At 34.8% G+C, this 23,560-nt stretch overlaps 1 protein-coding gene across 2 annotated transcripts in view; it reads left to right on the forward strand.

Annotated features, from left to right (window-relative positions):
* Plppr4 (phospholipid phosphatase related 4) overlaps nucleotides 1-21,126 on the forward strand; it is a 38,023-nt gene extending 16,897 nt beyond the window's left edge. Inside the window, exons 2-7 of one of the 2 annotated variants that reach the window (XM_026401395.2) lie at nucleotides 5,515-5,700; nucleotides 11,837-11,966; nucleotides 14,051-14,246; nucleotides 15,877-15,934; nucleotides 16,565-16,738; nucleotides 19,801-21,126. In XM_026401395.2, the coding sequence (XP_026257180.2) occupies nucleotides 5,515-5,700; nucleotides 11,837-11,966; nucleotides 14,051-14,246; nucleotides 15,877-15,934; nucleotides 16,565-16,738; nucleotides 19,801-21,126 (2,070 nt within the window). The remainder of the gene's footprint in view (nucleotides 1-5,514; nucleotides 5,701-11,836; nucleotides 11,967-14,050; nucleotides 14,247-15,876; nucleotides 15,935-16,564; nucleotides 16,739-19,800) is intronic. The other variant, XM_026401396.2, reaches the window with a different exon arrangement.
* The last annotated feature ends 2,434 nt before the right edge of the window (nucleotides 21,127-23,560 follow it).

The following is a 23,560-nucleotide window of genomic DNA, read 5'->3' on the forward strand; positions in this document are numbered from 1 at the left end:
TTTTTACTCATACGTTTTTTAGCATATGATTGTTATAAGAATCAGTCTTTTCATTTTGAAAACCACTTTTCTAATCTTCAAGTATTTTCTCTATTCTGTATGGCTACAGAAAAAAAAAAACTTGATTCACATGTTTTTCTTCGCTACATCATGACAAAAGAATAAAATTCCTAATGCTTGTCTATATATGCCTTTAATAATCTCTGAATCTCCTGTTCAAAATCTTAAGTGCAATCAAAATAAGTCTAGGTAATCTTATTATGTGTATGTCAATTCTGTATTTATGCCAAAAATAGCACATACTGTTTGTTAAATTTCTTACACTCAAAAGAAATTTCTGTTGCTAAGAATTTCCAAAAAAAATGAAATATAACTTTGAAGTAAGCATATTAGAAATACACATTGTCAATTAACTTGTTGTGGTTGGGTAGTAAAAAACACAGTATTGAAGCACAATTCAATAAAATTATGCATTTTTAAAATACTGTAAATATTTTTTTCCCACATAACTCTTTCTTCAAAACAAATTGATGTAGGAGACAAAGAGTAAAAGATGCTTGTAAAAAAATCAGAGGAATAAATGCCAAAAGGGAAGAAAATGATTCTGTTTTGAAAACAAATGCAGGTTTTGATTCATGCTTCTTAGAACTATAGAAGATATTAATACATGTGCAGAAAATTATATAACTAGAAAAATTTGCAGCTTTAAGAAGATTAATGTCTAAAAGGACTAAGATGAATAAATATTAGTGTTAGAAATTATTTTCCTTCACATACCAATTTTAGATGCATTCATATATATTTGGAAGTCTCTATGATATGTATTATTATTGACAGTGCAGAAATAATCAAGATTATACCCCTGCCTTAGGAGAGTTTAGTTTGGGAAGCAGAGCAAAGGTCAGACCTAATTAATAGTAGATAACTGTAATAAAAAGCAGTATATAAAATTTTCCTGAAAAGAAGTGGGGAATTAGAGCTAAAAAAAATTTATTTCCAGAAAGGATTATCAAGCAAGACATTATGAGAAAGGTGATTAATAACAAGTATGTTTTCAATATTTATAACAAGGAAAATAATGTTAACATTTAAACAGTTTTATACAGTAATTGGACCCTTATCCATGGGGGACACATCCTAAGAATTTCCAAGGATGCCTGAAACTGCTTATATATCACCACATTTATATATACTTCATTTTTTCTAGTACATAAATTTTTATAATAAGGTTATAATAAGGCTTAATTTGCCATTTAGTTGTAAGAAATTAACAATACTAATAATAAAACAAAGCAATTATAACAACATAGTGTAAAAAATTATTTAAAACTTATGCATTGCTTATTTCTTAAACAATTTTCACCTAAGATTTTCAAGCTACAGGTAACCAAACCACAGAAAATATTCCCACAGATAAATAGACTACTGTAAATTACTATATTCCAGATGTGTTGAATTTTGTTTGCAATACCTCATTTCATCTTTTCAACTGTCCTGTGGTGATGGGTACTATCAATGTTTCAATTTCATAGATGAGAAAACTGAAATGTAATGAAAAGTTTCCAAGGTTATGCTGGTAATAAAAGGGAAAGAGCTGGTGATAGAACTTCATGCTGTGTTGAAAGTCATATGATTCCATTGGTTCTGCTACAGCTGTAAAATTCTATTCTAAGTGTTCTTTACCACTTATACACATATGTACAAACAAGCACACACATGCACGCATGCTCGTGTATGAGCACACACACACACACACACACACACACACACACACATACACACACACTAGAAAATAGCATTTTCATTCCTTGGCTATATCTTTGGCACAATTAAGCAGGTTCTAAAGTAGTTATCCACAAAGTGCAAAGGTAAATCTGTATCTACTAAGGAAAACTTATTTTCTTTTCTGATTTGTTATGTTGGTAAAATTCTGTTCCCCTTTCTTCAAAAGAAATCTAACTCACTTTACTTGGGCATGTGCATTAGAAATGAAATGGTCAAATATCATTTGGGTGAACACGGAAAATCTCATATTTGATTCCCACTTGCAAAATACATGTAGAAAACCCAAGAAGGCATCCAGGGAAGAGGGAAAAAAGTGAATCATGGAATTTGGTATAAAAATGAAATATTTAACATTCAGATTAATAGAAAAAATGTTTGCTAATTTATAGAAACCATATATTTAAAATAATGCCTGTTTATAGTAAGTGATACGTATTTTTATGTAATTTTTTAAATTTATATATGACAGCAGAATGCATTATAATTCTTATTACACATATAGAGCCAATTTTTCATATCTCTGGTTGTATATATAGTATATTCTCACCAATTTGTGGCTTCATACCTGTCCTTTGGATAATAATGATCATCACATTTAACCATCATTAATTACCCCATGCCCCCTCCCTTCCCCTCCCACCCCTCTGCCCTATTGTTGATACCTCCCATGCTCTAGCTCCCTATCCCACTATGAATCAGCCTCCTTATATCAAAGAAAACATTTAGCAGTTGTTTTTTGGGGATTGGGTAATTTTACTTAGCATTATCATCTCTAACTCCATCCATTTACCTGCAAATGCCATGATTTTATTCTCTTTTAATGCTGAGTAATATTACATGTGTATATATGCCACATTTTTAAAATCCATTCATCTATTGAAGGGCATCTAGGTTGGTTCCACAGCTTAGCTATTGTGAATTGTGCTGCTATAAACATCAATGTGGCTCTGTCCCTACAGTATTCTGTTTTTAAGTCCTTTGGGTATAGACCCGAGGAGCGGGACAGCTAGGTCAAATGGTGGTTCCATTCTCAATTTTCCAAGAAACCACCATACTCTTTCCATATTGCCTGCACCAATTTGCAGTCCCACCAGCAGTGTATGAGTGTACCTTTTCCCCCACATCCTCACTAACACTTATTGTTGTTTGTATGCATAATAGCTGCCATTCTGACTAAAGCGAGATGAAATCTTAGAGTGGTTTTTATTTGTATTTCTCTAATTGCTAGTGATGATGAAATTTTTTTATGTATTTGTTGACTGATTGTGCATCATCTTCTAAGAAGTGTCTGTTCAGGTCCTTGGCCCATTTATTGATTGGGTTATTTGTTTCTTTGGTGTTTAGCTTTTTGAGTTCTTTATATACCCTAATGTTAGTGCTCTATCTGATGTGAGAGGGGTAAAGATTTGCTCCCAAGATGTAGAGTGTCTATTCACCTCACAGATTGTTTTTTTTTGCGGAGATGAAGCTTTTTAGTTTGAATCCATCCCATTTATTGATTCTTGATTTTAATTCTTGTGTTACAGGAGTCTTATTAAGGAAGTTGGGGCCTAATTCCACATGAATGTGATATGTATTTTTAACTAAAGTTTTCAAATAGAAAGTCTTAAACTAAACAGTACCCCCCTTATTGATGATAGTTGTGTTTTATTATCTTAACCCTCTATTCCTATTTTTTAAAGGAAATATAGAATAGTGGCCAAGACATAAGAATTTGAAACTGGAATTCTCCTCTACCACTTACTACAGATGATTGCTAAATACCTGCAAAATGAGGAAAGCCATAGCACCTATTTCTTTCACAGTAGAAAATGTTAAATTAACTGAGCTTACTACTAATAATCAAATTAATGCAAATTATATCATATATAACAAGTGCCATATGGAATATTTGTTAAATCAAAACTAAAATATATTTATGGGGATTTACATGAAAATTTCAGTCACTAGTGTGTACCATGAAGTGCTGATTTGTTGGTTAATACCCAAAGCATCTATTCTTATATATTTCAGGAGAGGAGAAATGATTAGATATTTGTAGAGATCAAATGATCATGAATAAGACAAAATAGACATGTTTTGGCATACTGTTCTCTGGAAATCACCCATCTAAAAAACAGAAAGACAATGCCAGATTAATCATCATACATTACTCATTTTTCCAACAAACCTAATGTTCGCCTCATTACTAACAGACCTCTTAGGAATAAAAGGCTTAATGCCATCTTGTTAATTTATTTTTAAAAAACTAAATGCTGAATGTTTAATCCTTTTTTTATAAAACACCTTTGCTATATATATGGTTCAGTAAATATCCTCTCTTCTGCAAGTAGTAAAGCCTTAAATGAAACAATTCTTTCAATGCTATGAAAGTTTGAATTTTCAGGTTCTGAAAGGTCTGACATTAGGCAAAGCATTTACAATATTTTCTCTTTAGCTGAGAGCAGGCCTCTCACTACACTTATGCTCCTTGATGGCCAGTCCTATGTTGTGTTTATTACATTATAGCTAGTACCTGCAGAGTGCCTGGCACACTATAGGGGTTAAAGGAATAATTTAAAAATTCTACACAAACTCTAGAAAACACATTGTGTTTAGTTGATACATAGACGAAGAGTGAATTAGGCTTTCAGTTAAACAATGGGTAATTTTTAGTGTGTTTGTCCCATGCAATAATGAAAGATAATTTTACTAAAAATTATTCATTGCTATCTGAAGTTTTTATTTTAGGGTGACCTGTACTATTATTTGCTAATTCTATTAAGTCTAACCTAATTATTAAAATAAATTAAGGCTTATACTTCATTCAATTAGTTGTTTATCAACAAGTATTTATTGCTTCATTGAATTATTAAACAATGTATTAAATGCCTACCATGTGCCAGGAAAAATTCTATGCACTGGGAACTTAATAACAAATAATACAGATAGATTCTTATTTTGTGTAGCACTTATTTTAGCAAGATATTTGGAAATCTGGGCGGGGGGGGGAGTAAGTTAAATATTAAATTAACAAGGAAGTTTCTGTAAGGATAAGTGCCAGGGGGAAAAATCAAATAAGATGATAGAGGATTGAATCAAAGACTGCTCTAGATTGAGAGGTATGACATCATTAAATGATGAAAAGAAGCCTGCTATGCAAAGTGTCAGGCAAAGAACATGAAAGAAAGCAGGAATCACAAGTGCAAAGGACCTGAGCATGAATGAATTGGACTGTCACAGGACAAAACTGAAGACTAGTTTGACCATAATGGGCAAGGAGCCGGGGAGTGATGAGATTGTAGTACAAGAAGAATAAGCAATGGAAGTAAGGGTAAAAAAGCAGAAGCTTGCATTTCCTGGTATGGCCTTTGGATTTTTATCCAAGTAGAATGGGAACCATTAGAGTGCTAAAGATAGGGAGTACTACAAGCTGACATATTTTTAGAAGAACTTTTGGAATGCTGTGTGGAAAATGAATGGGTGGGATGGGAGGCAAAGAATGGGCAAGGAACACCAATTAGAAGGTGAGAGACAAGAGGCTCATAGTAGGCTGGTGGCAAAGATGGATGAACTAGGGATACATTTTGAAAGTGGAAACTACAGAACTCATGAATCATTTAATTCTACACCAAACAGGTGTGATGAGAGAAGAGGAGAAACCCACCTCTTTCCTACCTCAAGATGTACTGATTATCTGTATGTCTTGTAAGTAAGACTAAATTGACCTTCTATGTCCTTCATTCTCAGTTGCCTATATTGGCATCCTCTGTGGTTAGCCTCTATTTCCTTGAACTCACGGATGTCTTCAAACCTGTACACTCTGGATTCAGCTGCTATGACCGGAGTCTTAGCATGCCATATATTGAACCAACCCAGGAGGCAATTCCTTTCCTCATGTTGCTTAGCTTGGCTTTTGCTGGACCTGCAATTACGGTAAGAATCCCCCTCCCCCCACCCTCACCCCCGCCCCAAACACACACACAACATAATTCTTTTTATCAGCCCCAGAAAACTAAAAAGCATCACATTGTGTAATAAATGAGTTTAAAACAAATAAAAGGTAAACTCTAAATCTCAGAAGATCCTGTCTTTGACATATTTTGTCAGCATCACATTGTTAATTAATAAACTACATGTAGTAAGCATGTAGTAAACATCTAGGACATGTATTTATCTCTCATGTTTACTAGCTGTTGAAATAGATTAAGATTTACATAAATCATTATGAAAAATTTTAATTGGATAATTCTCCTTGAATGGCTATTATTTACATTTCTGAGGCACTTCTAATTAATGTGCCTTTCATGTGTTTATTTGCTATCTGAAGTCTGGAAAATTGGAAAAAATAATTAAGTAACCAACACATTTTTTTTTCTCAAAAATGAATTTTTATATCATTTCCAGTTTCATTTTAACTAGATTAGACTTTTTATTGATTATGACCACTGAGGTTCAACAACTCTAACAAGGATTCAACTGAGATTCCTGGAGAGCACATACATAATAAGATATTTTAGAATCAGAATAGACATTTACATTTAAAAACATGTATCTACTGGAAATGAATTAAAAAACATAGTTGTTTTTATGTATTAGCACATATCACAAATAACACATTTTTTATAAATTCATTAATAAATAAAATTAGCCAAGCCTTTTCACCATTTCTTCTGTCCCTAGACTACTATCTAAAGAACCAGAAACATGTTTCAAGGATAATAATATCCATTCCTACTAGTAGAAACTCTCATTTTGCTTTGCTGATACTGATGAATGTCAGAGAAAGTAATTATTAATTAAAAGCTGCATTTAAATAGAGTTTTCATAAGATATTTTAATAAATTGGCTTATTGGGTTTCTATACATCAGCAGTTTTAGAAAACTCTGCAAAAACATTATAAACTCCATATTTTCATATAGCTATGAATTTGTTTTTAAAATTTTTCCTACATTAAATAATCATAATGCGATATTATACTATAAACAAGTTATATAAAATATTCTCAGAAGATAAAACTGAAAATTAATTTTCCACTCAACTTTAGTATCATACTTAAAAGGACTCAAACACTTTGTAAATTAATGAGTTATTCAAACTACAGTGACTTCAGGGTGATTAGAACTATTCATGATGTCCTTGGAACTAGCTGAGACTTTCAGAGAAACATTTTAGAGGGCGAAATGGCTCCAAATAATAGTATCTTTATGTCATTTTCCTAAAAACTTTCAATGAATATATATATAACTTAGTCATTTGGCCAGACAAGAAAGAATATTCTCTTTAAATCTATCACAACAAAAACCACTTCTCCTAATTGAGATATAGTGTCCAGATTTATTACTATTGATATGTTAGAAATAAAATATATAAAATACTACACAAATATTCATGACTGTGCTAAAAAAACACTGTGTTGATATTTAATCATTTAAATAACTTACCTTTTACATATCTGGAAGTTGTTGCTCACCAGGGTATCTTATCAAGTCACTTGGAAAGCAAATTTAATTGTGATGCTCCCTGCCAGGACCATTTATTTCAACTAGCTTCATTTCCTGACATTGTTATATGTCCTGGGGACAACGACCTTGGCCTCATCACTGTGTCCTTGCCTCTGTTAACTCCCTCACTTCCTGTAACAAAATCTCAATACACAGTTTAGGGATGCTCTTTAGGGGAGTCGGGTCAAAGCTTACTTTCTGGAGCCCTGAGAAATGAGACAGGAATCCTGCCAATGAGTGACCCAGGAATGTCAGCACCGATTCCTTCCACAAGGCGTCTCCGTTGCACCTCTATGGGTGTTGGGTGTTGGGCACACCTTAATGGGAAAGGAAGCAAACTAGGCAACTGTTTGCATCTTGGGGCCCTGATTGTCCCCCATGTCACTTGAAAGCCATAAAGTAGTTTAGGATGTCAGTAATTGTTTTCTACCACACTGATTTCACAGGTTTTTAGTAAAGAACTGGGAGGTGAGACAAATTTTGATATCACTGATCTCAAACATTGTTTTTCATATCTTTCACTTCAAACATACACTACTTCTAAATTCAACTCCAATTTCATTTGCCTCTGTTTTTGAAGACATTGCACAAAACACACATTTTCTCTACATCCATGCTGTGGTGTCTGTAATCAACTTGTTCTAGGATCATAATTCTTTCTCTAGCCTTCCCATATTACTCCCCCAATTTTTTCCCGACCCTGAAAATGAAAATAACATTCTATTCTCTGATTGTCAAGGATGCCATTTTCTTTTCATCTTTATGACTACATCAGATTGTTCCAAAAATGCAGTTGAAGAGGAAGTTGGGAGGCAAGAGGAACCCTTCATTTGGAAATGACTTTTAAAGAAGACTGTGCAGAGAGGGGCTTTTTATGTTCATTCATTCAAATAGAAGAGAAAGCAAAACAAACACATCAGCAGTATTCTTTAAGAGGATCTTCATATGAACAGAGAAAAATATCCACTGATTTTGGTGTAGGCAATTAAGAATAAAACTTTTAGTGTTTGCTTCTTAGATATTTTTAATTGTCTTTGTGATATTATACATGAAATTAAAATGCCTTGGTGTCTGTGAAATGCACATTTTTCTTTCTCCAAAATTGCCCTTAAGTTACAAAATTTTATTCTTAACATTCAAGTTCATTTACTTTAGAGTGAAAAATAAGACACTCATTTTTGTTTAGGTCCTTTAGAGATTATTTCTAAGGAAAAAAACACCAAATGTCTGTGTTTATTGCAAATATATATGAAATATAATTTTTATTACATATTGTTAAAGGAAACATACATCTAATTTTCTAGTCGAATTATATCATAATTTGATTATAGTTCCTAGAGTCTAATTTTGGATCCAGGAGACTATACAACCAACATGTAGGGTATTAAATGTGTTGGGGCTCCTAAAATACTCATTGGAAATCTAAACATTAAACACACTATGACAAGCATTACAATGTATTTGTTGATTTGCTTTATTTTTCTAAAACACACACAAAAAAGACTTTTGGATTGTGAGTTTTCCCTATGGGTTTATTCTAAGGGTGGGAGTTTTATAATAATTAGCACAATGTTTCCTCTAACATTTTCCCTGGAGTAGAGTCATTACAAAACACCTTCCCAAAACCCATCCAAGATATTTCTCTCTCTCTCTCTCTCTCTCTCTCTCTCTCTCTCTCTCTCTCTCTCTCTCACACACACACACACACACACACACTCACACTCACACACACACACACACACACACACACACAGTTGTGTTGCTTCTTTTCAGGCTTGGGTACAGAGCAAAACAGACAATTGTGAAAAGATACTTGTCATAAACTGCTTTATGTTTAAAACAACAATAGCAACAAATAACATTATTGTCAAACCTAAATCCTGACACCATGTCAGTATGCCAACCAAAAGGGGGAAGTAAACTGGGGCCTTTGGAAATGCACCAGGAAGCATGTCTCCTTACACTGAGAATTCTCTTTAAACCAGATTGAATCATTTTGAAAATTCATGCAATGGCATATAGATTGAGGTTAAGTGAATACAAGTATGAAAAGAAAATTGATGTCTTCTTTCACGAGAGGGACAATTGAGTAACATCAAAATACTGACAGAAACCTCTCTCTGTATTTCATAATCAAGGCAAACATTGTTGACATGCCTTCTTGACATAGGAGTAAAAGCATATTAAAGCAACTAAAATAAAACTGTTGAAATCTCAAGGTCACTTGAGATAATGACTGTTGTGTTGTATAATAAGACACATTTCCCTGGTGGCACTGTACCAATAAATTCTTAGGTAATTTAGCATTCATGTGAATTATTACACATAATTGGAAAGAGAAAAGCAAAAATATTCACAGAATTGTTATTGAAGAAGTGAAGATGAAATCAATCTCTGTTAAACATACAACAGTGTCTTTCACTGTTAATTTTCTTCCAATGATGAGTTTGAGATGGTCATGATACCATTCCTTGTGAGCAGCGTATGATATCACATCTATCTAGACAGTGTTGCACCTAGACATTTCCACGTCTGACTTGAGGTGCTGCTGCTACAGGATGGTGCTTGTCAAGAAGTACAAATAGCTAACTTAATGCTTCATTATTTAAAATAAATCTCTTTTGGTTTTGTCAATACCGATTGGCCTTAAATGAGGTTTTCGTGCCATATGATTATCATATGTATGAAATTGGCAGAGTTCCTTTAGGAGAATTATTTTTTAAATTTTTATACAAATTAAATTCTTTATAATGGTACATATGGCACATTACATACAAAACTAAGTATAGCAATTTGAACATTTGAAAGAGAAGGTCAAAGGCTTACTGCCAACATAGTGCCATTTAAAAACTATGTATTATAATTTTAAATACTTCATAAAATAAATACTAAACTGGTAATGAGAACTGGGAAAGGTCCCCTGGAAAATCTAACAATAGTTCTAGCCCGGACTTTGGTTTAAATCTTTACACTGACATGATCTCTTATATATGAGATATAGTTGTTATGTCATAAAACCTTACTTCCTTCAGATTCCTATACTTATATAAATCTATCTAATTTCACAACAATTTCTTAGGCTATTTGAAATTTTTGCATAAATATAACTCATAAATTCAAATCTTATTTTTATTGTGTAGAATAAGTAACAACTCAAATGTACATGGTAGTTAGCAAAACTGAGTCTCTTGGTCAAGGTCACAAACACAAATCCTGCAGTGCCAGGCAATACATGAGGCAGTAAGGAAAAAGGTAACTAAGAAATGATTCTTCCTTATAAGTGTCCTAGCATAGTGAGAGACAATCAAATGAACAATTAAAGTGCTCTAGAATAAAGCTGTGCTAGAGAAAAGGACTAGGTGTTAAGCGAGCCACACAGAAAGAGATGTAATTCAGGGTACAATAAGAGGGTTCAAGGAAAACCTCCTGAAAGAAACAATGCTTAAGTAATATTGAGTTCCTTCAAAGATCTCCCATGTCCTAAAATCCTGCAGCAAAGTGCATCATTCCTTACCTTAGGACGGTCCTGATTCTGTGGTATGGTTCTCTCTCCATTTCAAACACATTGTCTAAATGTCTTCCACCTAGAAAAATACTACCTGCTTAACTGGATTCTCTTATTATCATCTGCCTTCTCCAATAAAATAACCACTGGCCATTTGTGGCTATTTAAAGTCTAAATTAATTTAATTTTTAAAAATGTATTATAATACAAGGAAATAAAATTAAGTACTCAGCTCATTTGCAGTAACTACATTTCAGATCCTCAACAGCTACATGTGAGTAGTGGCTACCATATCAGAGAGTGAAAAACATATTTTGATCCTGGCAGAAATTTTTATGGGGCAGCTGTGCTGTAGGTAGTACCTGTTCATACTCACATGTGTTTTCCATAGACTGGTCCTTCTACTAAATTCCAAGTTGGTTTGTTAACCTAATCTGCTAGGAAAAAAATCTGGTTCCAGGCTGCAGTTGTGGCTCAGCAGTGGAGTATTTGCCTAGCATGTGTGAGGTGCTGGTTTCAGTCCTCAGCACCACATAAAAAATAAACAAATAAATAATAAATAAAGGTGTTGTGTCCATCTACAAATATATATATATATATATATATATATATATAATAATCTGGTTCCTAATTCTCATTTCACCTTCTCCCACTCATCTTCTTTTCACAATTTTAGGGATGAAATACCAAAGCTCTAAGAGTTAGGATAGAATCACTCACCCTGTGATTAACTGTGTAGGTATCCCTACGTATGGTTGGGAAAAGTGTTAAAGCCCAATTGCTGCAGCCACATTGAAATGCTAGGATGCTCTCACACCCTTGAGCAGTGCTCAGGAGGACAGAAGATCCAGGCAAATCTCACAGTGCCCTGATTTTGTTTTCTTCTCATCACTTGTTCAGATACCCAGGAGAAATGGTTTATTTTTGCTAAAGCTTTTAAGAAAAATACATCTTTGCTTTGTTGAACCGATGGTGTGTTGAGATGATATATAATTCTTTTATATTTGTTGTATAACAGGCATACCAACACTCCTTTCCTGAACTCCCTTTGTTTTTTTTCAGATTATGGTAGGAGAAGGAATTCTCTACTGTTGCCTCTCCAAAAGAAGAAATGGAGTTGGACTGGAACCTAACATTAATGCCGGAGGCTGCAACTTCAACTCTTTTCTTAGAAGAGCAGTCAGATTTGTTGGTGGGTGTGAGGAGTCACAAAGAAAGGAAATGTTTTTACAAATAGAAATGTTATATTTAATTACAGATATTAAGTCTCTAAAGCTATAATTTAGATGTATAATTTAAGTACATGATGTGTTTTACATTATACAAGAAACTGTTAAAACACCAAAATTTAGGCTATCTGCAATCTATGATTTACAGTTACGGTCCTTGTTTGGAAAGCTAACTTGCCATGCATTTCATTGTATTTTTTTCTTACTTCAAGTTGAAGCATGAATTTACTTTAAATGGTTTCACTGAATGTGTGTTCGTTTTTTTTTAATGGAGAAAAAAAATTTGAGCAAGCCAGTGCAATAACTCTTCAGAAGTTACTTTAGTCACATCCGTGATTCCATTTCTTGGAGTGTGTTCATCCAGAAGTTATGTGGAAATGTCAAAATGTTACAATAGTATACTGCATCATGGCTATTTTTCCTGGGTTGTAATCTCTGACTCTTCTTTTGTTTCTTCTATGAGAACTGTAGAAAATCTATAGGCCTAGTTAAGCAGCAACGGAATCAATTTCTAAGTCTTCATCTCTTCTAAATTAGCATGGGACCATATTAATTAGTTTGAGTCATTGTCCTTTTTTTAATAAGTGAGTTAAGTAACCACCCACAATATACCACACCAACCTAAATGTTTTATATTCACTCCAAGAAAGTCAGTAAAAGTTATTTTTAAGTTTGACATGTCAGTTCAAAGGAGTAGGCAGCTACATTTAATATCTGGTAGATGATTAAATGCAACCTTTTCTGTTGTAAGAGGAAATATCTGATCTAAATCATTTCCTAAAGTCTGCTCCTCTAAGCATCAGATTGAAATGGTAAGAAAACAATAGGACCCTTAGCAGGATCCAAGGCAAGGAAATAAAACTCCAGGACACATAAGCTCATCTCAAAGAAAGTTTTCCCTAACATAACCAAGTGTGTGGACAAAAGGGCATTTACCTTCTCTGAAATGCTATCAACCACCTCAACATCTGTATACCTAAAGATTCTAGTTTTCCAAAAGCATAAGTACATTTCCCTTATTATTTAAACTCTTCGAAAAGTCCTTGCATACTTCTAAGAATAAGAAGGTGGAAATAAAATTTCTGTGTCATGAATCCCAGGTGTGTGGGCAGAGCAGGAATTAAAAGAGTGTGAGTTTGATGGTATTAAATAGAGAAGAAAAATATAAAACAGGGTAATGTGCAAGCCAGGGCTCTTGGTCTAGAGGAGTCTAGTGTAGAATTACCCAGATGCCTTTCTTAAGGATTTCTGAGTAACTCATGAATCAGAATCAGGCAATCAAGTAAGAGTGAATTCAGGGAATCAAGACAATCTGTAGGGAGCCAGTCAGTTCCAGGCCATGTGTACATAATCACAGAGCAAGACTCCTAAGGACAAGGACAAGCAAGCTACCACAAGCAGACATATTTTTTGACAAAAAAAAGATAGAATTTTGGTGGTAGATATAAAAACATCATCCCCAAATTCCAAACACTGAGGGAGGCTCCATAGCTGTGTTCCTACATTATGATTGTTGTTTCCATGACAGAACCTGCAAGCCTCTTCTCTGTTTTAATTAGCATTCTAGCATGAATGTAGGGAATGAGAATGGATTTGATAGAGTTTGGTTTAACTGTTGGCTAGAGTGATGGACCACAAGAAGAAAGTCCTGGCAGCATAAAAAAATGCCTAGCAAGTTTTAAATTATTTTTATTTTTGATTCATTCTTCTAATTTAATCCCTCTCAATTCACATATTTGGTCACCTTAAGATATGCAAGGTGTTTGACAAGTGGCCTATGGTAGACAATGTTAAAGATTGGCCCTATTTAACAAAACTGACACAAATGCCTTAAATTACTACTTTGGAAATAATCATTTTGCTTTTAAGTATCTGTTAAGAAATTTAGAAATTTTCTATACCATCTTCTCAAAATTAACCTAGGGAAATTGATGATGACAAGCGATTTTGAGGTCTCCATGTTAAGGTGCAATAAGCAGGATTGAAGCTGATACAGCATTGGCACTGGCCACCAACTTGGTAACAGCTTTTTTCATTTTGCTTGTAGGTGTTCATGTCTTTGGACTATGCTCTACAGCTCTCATTACAGATATCATACAACTGTCCACAGGATATCAGGCACCATACTTTCTGACTGTGTGCAAGCCAAACTATACCTCTCTGAATGTATCTTGCAAAGAAAATTCCTACATTGTGGAAGATATTTGCTCAGGATCTGACCTTACCGTTATCAACAGTGGCAGGTTAGAAACTGAGATCTAAGAACATTGCATGCAACGTTTTCATTATTCAGTAACTGTTTGGGGTATCACCTTAAGCATGATATATCAGTCATAACAACTTTGATTCCCCCCACCAATTTAACAATTTCTTTAGTGTTTGTACAGAAATCCATTGATGGCTCATTCCAAATCCTTCTTGTATTCTCTAGATTTTAGCATTATAGTCTCTTACTAGTCTTCATATCATAGTATTCCAGTCACACCTTATGACTGGAATGACCTAAAAGCAAACTGCTACTCATTTTAGGTTACCACAATTGGTTTACTTTAGGATATTTGGCTACTTATGGCTTATGGTCAATATATATATATATATATATATATATATATATATATATATCTTATATTGGCTAAAGTGGAACACTGAACACCAATGTAGTAAATATCTATCTCATATCTTTTGGACAAAGAATCAAGAATTTTCACTTTGGTTGAGTTTGGAAAGAGGTAACATCTACAATGTCATTTGTTTTCTCTGAATGAACACAGAAGATTGGAACAGCTTCTGGCTTTACATTTCAGAAAATAAGGAACAGGGAAAACTCAAGAACTACTAATGCATTGATTTTTTTTCAATCAATAAAGTAAAGATAAACTTTTATGACAGGAGAAACTACCTAAGAAATTTACAAGAAATAAATTATAAAGGAATATGGGGAAATAAATGATTATGATACATTTGGATTGGTCATTCAGTGAGTTCTCAAAAATCTACCGAAGAGTGAAAAATACTTTGATAAGTAATCTTGAAGAATCAGAATTCAATATTTCATGATATACATTCAAGTTCTCATGACCTTTCAATAATCAAGAACTGTCCTCAGTGATTCCTCAGTCCTATTATATTATTTCATCTGTGTTGATAATAAATACCAAATAATTAGGAGAGCACTAATATACATGAATTTTATTTTTCTCAATTTTTAACCCATAGCAAAAAAATCTGTCTTCTTTTTGGACCATCCTTTTCAGTTATCTCTTCCACTATTGGTGTGTCATCCAGCACACCAACCCTGCTCCTTTAATTGCTTAACTAAATAAAAAAGCTCTGACATTCTTGAGACGATAATTATTTTAAAGTGGAATACACTGAGAAACATATTGTTAAAATTGGATTTTTTCTTAGGCTTTCCAGAATATAGAAGATCTACTGCTGTGAGAAAATACTTTTGTCTTTTTACAGTTTTTTTTGTAAATTAAATTGCATACTTAAAATCACAGAAAAGCTTTAAAGCTGTAAATCTTTAGGTTTTTATGAACTTTTACTTTAACATAATTCTAATACTGAAGAACATTTCTTTTTTTCCAATCCATTTCTATTTTCCAACATCATTTCAATGGCATAATCAAGAAGTTCCTTTGTCAAGCTGGTACTTATTAATACAGGAAAGCACATCCCTAGTATTCTTTAACACTAATGGTAATTAGCAGTGGCAGGTTTTTTTTTTTTTAATTGCCAGGTTTTCCATAGAAAACTATACATAACTTAAAGTTACCGTTGTTGTCTTGTGGCCTAAGTTGACCATTTTAACCACCCAGCTAACATTGTATCTAAGCTAAAAGACATAACTGGACTGTCTTCCTTTGGCAGAAAGTCGTTCCCTTCTCAACACGCGACCCTCGCTGCCTTTGCAGCCGTGTACGTTTCGGTAAGTAGTTAGTTCTTTTTCATTAAATTGTGTCCTGTAGAAAATCAGAGGAACAATCATTGTCTCCAGGTGACTAATTAGTTCATAAGCTTGAACAGTGCATCCCTTCAATGCAATGGCATCAAAAGCAGGAATCAAAAGCTACTATTAAAAAAATGGTACAGTAAATTTTTTTCTACAGTTATATTTATTTATCTTGTATCCTCTTAATGCAATATTATACTTTGTTGGGAGGGTATTGTGAAATACACGAATATTAAAAATACAAAAAAGAATTACACACAAACACACACACACAATTTTCAATATTTATATAACAATAGTGAGTTCTAGGTCAGTGTAAATTTGAAAATGTTGGGCAATGAATAGTCATTGTAGCCCAGTAAGTCTTTTGTGAGGAAAATGGACTGTAATTATGTGACAACTAACATGGAGATTAAATTGTGATCTAATTCTACTGTCTCATTTTTTTAAACTTCCATGTAATTAAATGAGAGATCTGTTATTTATTTGATGAATTTTGTCATGCATTTCCCCTCTTACCAGGTGGAGAATAGCCATAGCAGAGAGAAGAATTTTCTAATAAAATAGCTGTTCGAGCATAATTAACCCATTTCTTTCATTTTTAAGATGTACTTCAATTCCACATTAACGGATTCCTCTAAGCTCCTGAAACCCCTCTTGGTCTTCACATTTATCATCTGTGGAATCATCTGCGGGCTAACACGGATAACACAGTATAAGAACCACCCTGTTGATGTCTACTGTGGGTTTTTAATTGGAGGAGGCATTGCACTGTATTTGGTAAATAATTTATTATTATTTTTGATGAGCCATAGTTTGAAATGGAGAACTATACATACCATATTTTGCACAATAATAATTTACTCAAAAAGTATTTTGTGTTCATGAGACAAAGCTCAGGCTGTGTCTCCATTCTAAGTCGAATTACACATCCCTCTTTCAGTATAATAATTTATTGAACTCTATTCTGAGCCGAAAGTTGTGATTTAAGAATTGCTGTATTTTATCTTTACAACAATGACATATAATATTATTAATACAACTTTACAGATGAGAAAAGTGAATATTTATGAAAGGTTTGTGAAAATGAAGGTTTAATTTCCATAGTAACACAGATGTTGTTACCTAAATGTAATTTTGTTTTGTAAATTCTCTAATATTGTGTTACTTTCAAACCTGATCTTCAAGATAAATATTTGCAGCATAAGGAAACTGAGATTATCCATTTTACTTGCTCATTCATTCATTCATTTTTCATATATTCAATATCCACTCTTTTCTAGCATTGTGCTGATTATTAAAACAGTGAAAAATAAGAGGTTTTCTTTAGAAATTTACAATATAAAGATTATCATTAGCAATATGTTAAATGTTATAATAAGGTGTAAATGAAGCCCTTTGGGAATAGCAAACTGCCTAAGGAACATGAAGAAGCCTTTACAGAAATGATGTTTTTTTGTTTGTTTTTGTTTTTTAATATTTATATTTTAGTTATAGGTGGACACAATATCTCTATTTTATTTTTATATGGTGCTGAGGATTGAACCCAGTGCCTCATGCATGGTAGGCAAGCACTCTACCTCTGAGCCAGAACCCCAGCCCTGATGTGTTTATATTATTAAAAACATTAGAGTTTCTTAGAGTAAGGAAGGAAAGAGGGCAGTCAAGAATAAGAAATTACATCTTCAAGGATATGGCCATGTGAAAGAGTGGAGGGTGAGGAAACAGGAGGAAGGGGAGATAAGGGGCAGATTTATAGCTTGGAAGAATGAACTAATGATAACTTTATGAGCAGAATGGGTAAATGATAGAGGAAACAGGTTGGTCAGGTAAAGGAGAGTTGATGAGTTCAATTTAATCAATAGGCAGCTCAATAGTTGTGTCTGAGGTTCAAAATAACAATCAGTACTGAGATTTCTAAATGATGGATATTATAGGTAGAAGTATCAAAGTAGTTATTTGCAGCATATAAAACTGCCAAATCATAAGAATAAAAGGAGCCAGGAATTACCAATATGGAAGAAACATGCAGAAAAAAAAAAAGGTAATAATGAAGGAAACTGAGAGGACCTGACAGAGAATAAAAGTTAGTTGTCTATAGCAGGAGTTCTAAATTATGTGGTCTTGTTACACTTGAGAATAGACAAGATGATTACAAAAAATAGTAAAAGTACTGAAGTGTGCAATGATTTACTTTCCAATGTTGTAAACTAGCACAGTCAGGATTGTTACTTTACATCTCATTCTCACTCACGTTTTCGTCAGTGGAGTAGAAAGGGATCACATTAAAATTTGTGTGCTGGAAATGGTGCTGGAAATGGTGCATAAGCCAGCAATGCTACAGTAGGAATAAAGAGGCTGAGAACTGCCACTCTCTAGTTCATACATTGCCTTTGCACTGGTGTAAGTGTCCTGGAATTAGTATGGGACTTACAGATCAAAAAATTGGGGATGAATTTCAACTTTCCTGAAACTTGCCCATTTGGGAAAGTTACATAGCCTCTTAGAAGCCTGTTTCTTCATCTATAAAATGAGGATAATAACTATTTGCCTCATAATATGAAAAGAATTTTAAAATGAGATAAGCATCCTGGGCACTATATTGGACAATATCCAGAGCTTACTGTCCAGTGGAAGAGTTGTCCAAACTTACAAATTTAAATACAATCAGTAGAACATTGGGTCACTTCTTCTGGTGACTTGCAATGGTAACAGTTTAGACGAATACTATTTAAGAGGATTTTAATCAGGAATTAAAATAGCTATAGAGGCAGAAGCTTGACTTTATTCCATTCTTGTTTGTACTCCATGCCCTGAGATTGGAAATTTATCAGTTCTAAGTCCATGATGCTCTTCATTGTGAAACATTCTATATAATGTTAAATCCATGAAATGCCATTGTTTAATCTTAAAAGGTTGACAGTGGTTACCTTCTGTTGAAATAAGCACCCAAGTATATATCTGCTCCATAATCTTAAAAGCCTCCCCAAAATCTTAAAACTCAGTAAAGATTCAATCTACTATATGTAAAAAAAAAAAAAGAAAGAAATAACTTTGACTTTGAACTTTTACCTTTACCTTTTCCCAAATCTAAAAAACAAAACAAAACAAAACAAAACAAACAAACAAACAAAAAAGATTGAAAGACAAAATGAAGTAAAATTTGGCTCAGACTGAGTGTAGTGGCATTAACTTAATTAAGATTCCCCCACTGAAGGTCAAGGGTAAATCTGGAAGGAACATGGATCCACCAACTTTGGCAGTGGCTTCTGCCCTCTCTGCTGAGTGCACCCTGTACAAGGCTAAACAGGCAAGGCTGACCTCAATATGAGTTGTGATAATATATTCTCTGACCTCATTTCAAAACCGGAAATCACGTTTTATGAATGATCCATTGTTCTGCAACTCTTCTGCTTTTCAACATAAGGTATGATTGAAAATAGAAGGCAAAATAAATCATTTAAATTTTTTAAGGTGCCACTCAACAGGGAAGTTCTCAAATCCTGAAAAAAAAAATGAGTTGTTTTGAAAGATAGAACAAAATGTCCTTATTTCTTTCACTGTCTCCTTTTCTTCTCAGAAATACACAGGGTAAATGTCAAAAACATCCAGGAGGATGGAAAAAAAGAGATGGTGTCTGTGTTTCTGTACAATTAGTTCAGTTAATTAGGACAGAGCTTACTGTTTTCCCAAATAATTGTCTTGTTTATTTGTGGTTAAAAAAAAAAAAAAAAAAAAAGCTTCCCCCTAGCACCTGACTTATTTATGCAAGTCATGCACTCTGGGGGAAACAGCAGGTATGCGTCCTAGAGCATGATATTTATGGTTTTGCCTTGAACTAGGGCCTGTATGCTGTGGGGAATTTTCTGCCTAGTGAAGACGGTATGTTTCAGCACAGAGAAGCCCTCCGGTCTCTGACAGATCTCAATCAGGACCCCAGCCGGGTTCTAGCCGCTAAAAACGGCAGCAGCAGTGATGGGATTGCTCACACCGAGGGCATCCTCAACCGAAACCACCGAGACGCCAGCTCCCTAACAAACCTCAAAAGGGCAAACGCCGACGTGGAAATCATCACTCCGCGGAGCCCCATGGGGAAGGAGAACATGGTTACCTTCAGCAACACCCTGCCGAGAGCCAACACGCCCTCGGTGGAAGACCCTGTCAGAAGAAACGCGAGCATTCATGCCTCTATGGATTCCGCTCGATCCAAGCAGCTCCTCACCCAGTGGAAGAATAAGAATGAGAGTCGGAAGTTGTCTCTGCAAGTTATGGAGACTGAGCCCGGGCAGTCACCCCCCAGATCCATAGAAATGAGGTCAAGCTCAGAGCCATCCAGGGTGGGGGTGAATGGAGACCACCACCCTCCTGGCAATCAGTACCTCAAGATCCAGCCGAGCACTGTCCCCGGGTGTAACAACAGCATGCCTGGAGGCCCAAGGGTGTCCATCCAGTCCCGCCCTGGCTCCTCACAGCTGGTGCACATCCCCGAGGAGACCCAGGAAAACATAAGCACCTCCCCCAAGAGTAGCTCCGCTCGGGCCAAGTGGTTGAAGGCAGCTGAGAAGACCGTGGCCTGTAACAGAAGCAACAGTCAGCCTCGAATCATGCAAGTGATAGCCATGTCCAAGCAGCAGGGCGTCCTGCAGAGTAGCCCCAAGAACACGGAGGGCAGCACCGTCTCCTGCACCGGATCCATCCGCTACAAAACCTTGACAGACCACGAACCCAGTGGGATCGTGAGAGTCGAGGCTCACCCGGAGAACAACAGGCCCATCATCCAGATCCCGTCCACCGAAGGCGAAGGCAGTGGCTCCTGGAAATGGAAGGCTCCTGAGAAGGGCAGCCTTCGCCAAACTTACGAGCTCAACGATCTCAACAGGGACTCAGAAAGCTGTGAGTCCCTGAAAGACAGTTTTGGTTCTGGAGATCGCAAGAGAAGCAACATTGATAACAATGAGCATCACCACCATGGGATCACCACCATTCGTGTCACCCCAGTGGAGGGCAGTGAAATTGGCTCAGAGACGCTGTCCATTTCCTCTTCCCGCGACTCCACCCTTCGGAGAAAGGGCAACATCATTTTAATCCCTGAGAGAAGCAACAGCCCAGAAAACACTAGAAATATCTTCTACAAAGGAACCTCCCCAACACGGGCTTATAAGGATTGAGTGATGACCGTTCATTCAATCATTGGGGCGACTCCCAAAAGACTGAGTGTTGATTCTACCTGCTCCGGAGGGTCGGAAAGCCTTCTCGCCAAATTAGATAGTTCACCATCCGCACAGAACTCTCTACATCTTGAGAACTACCACACTAAACTTGTAGATTTAACATCAGGGGGAGGGAAAAGCACAATGCAAAAACCTAACTAATGTGATAATGTGAAGAGTTTTCTTAAGACCTATCATCAGATTCAAAAGGTTTTGCAGAGGGCAGTATTAAAAGAAAGTGGTTTCCTTCTATGTATACTATTTTACTTCCTGAATGTGCCAACTTTGGGGATTTTTCTTTATAATTAGCTGTGGGAATCCAAAACACACAGGTTTTCCCAACAGCAGAGGCCATGCAGTATTATATATTCATTTTGCAGAATCTGCACCTACAGCTCAATATGGGTGGTGCTGATTATTATAGTACATGTACCATGTAAACTCTCAAACTCTATTTAGCTGTGAAATAGTGGTGTGCAATTCCTTGTCAAAGAAATGCTCCTTTATTAAGAAGATGCTGGCTACTTTGTGTTAGAATAGGATAACCGCAGCTTCCCTGTAGTGGCTCTCACAGTCAGAAAAATGGAAGGTTTATGTGTGCTTCTTCGAAATTATGCTTTCTTCAACATCAAAACTTGTGTAGGAATATTTTCAGTGAATGGGAGTAAGTAACTTGTACTTTTATGCATAGTTTTTCTGCTGCTTTTTATTTACGTACAGGTAGTGCTAATGAAGAATCTGATTTTCAGTGAGTAAATCTGCATAATTTAAAAATACATATTGTTTCAGAAAATCTTTTGAAATTGTTGTGTTTATATTTTGCATTTTATGACTCTTAATTTATTAATTTTATTTAATGTTATATGATATGTTTTCCTGCTCTAAAAGTGAAAATAACTGACATTCCTTCAGCAGAGTAGACTGCTGTGAAGTTGTAAACAAGAAATCTGAGCCAAAACTTGACATTGTGGGTTATCTTGCCAGAAATGTTGGTCAAATCTATCCTTATGTGTCTCCAACCAGCTGGCTTAGGTTGCCATCATAATAATCCCAAAATTTCATTTTGTCCTAGATATTAACCTTTTCCAATATCCTGATGACCAGAAATCTACAGCCAGAGTGGTTGGATTTTACCCCCTTCCCTAAAATATTTTTTTTTTTGGACACCAACAGGAAGAATCTGGAAAAAAAAAGCAAATTGATAAGTGAAAGTATTTTACTGTATAAATAAAGAGTGTATTTCTTCAAAATATCTGAAGGCACAGTTTTCGTGCTTAACATACCATCAACAAGATTTTGCTACCTATCTTGTTAAGCCTTGAACCTAAATCAAAGGAAACCAATACTATCAGTAACCAGAAGATGAAAACAAAATATTTTGAAGTGTTTTCCAAGTTAAATATTTAAGGTATGAAGAATATTGGTTCTTGGAATTTAGTATTAAACCTTTTTACACCATTTCTTAAGAATTCTAATGTACAATTGATGATTGCCAAGAGCATTAAAGGAAAAAAAAAAAACAGAGCTGGTTGATCTGATCTCAGCTCAGGTTTCAATGCGAACATGAATTGTTCAGAGATGGATATTATCATATCATATCAGCTTCTACATGAAAAGGGCAGAGCTTTCTAGAAATACCAATCTCCTAAAGCATTAGGAATTTAGCTGAAACCAGCAGAATTGTAAACCCTGGCAATAAAATACAGACTCAACCATGTCCCTTCTGGCAATTTCCTTCTCAGAGAGAGAAGTGGGAGTAAACCGCTGCCTTCCCCACTTCTTACCATCACCACCATCATGACATTCCTTCTGGCTGGTGCCAGCGTGCAGAGGGGAAGGTGGACTGGTTTTAGTACTCTGTAGAAGAAATAAGCTGCAGCATTTCAGGTGCAGATGATATTTCCTAATCTTTCCTATTTCTTAACAAAAGATTTTAAAGTACTTCTCTAGTCATTGAATTTTTTTTTCTTTACATAATATTGATATATTCTTTTTCTACTCAAAGTGCCAAAGGCTACAGTTTTTAATGACTTAACAAATTGTACCACATTGTTAAGGAAATATAACGGTAGACACTAGAACTCAGACCTCTGCATGTATATTTGATAACACATCTTTTGTAAAAAAAAAAGATTACAAAAAAATTTGTTTACATTCCACTGGTACCTTAATTTAAAATAAATCAGACTAACAGGTGGTATCTCTTCGTAGTGTTCTATTTATCTTATTTGCTAATGGGAGCACTTCTTCCTTTGTTAGGCTGTGCTTTATTGATAAAATCAAGTATTGAATAAAGAGAGTTAATTATCTTTTTAAAGTAAATAAAATTATGAATATATATAATATATATATAAAGTATTGTGTTTAATAAAATGTTATGCAATGTTTTCCA

Source organism: Urocitellus parryii, chromosome 11 (genome assembly GCF_045843805.1).
Source record: "Urocitellus parryii isolate mUroPar1 chromosome 11, mUroPar1.hap1, whole genome shotgun sequence".
Lineage (NCBI taxonomy): Eukaryota > Metazoa > Chordata > Mammalia > Rodentia > Sciuridae > Urocitellus > Urocitellus parryii.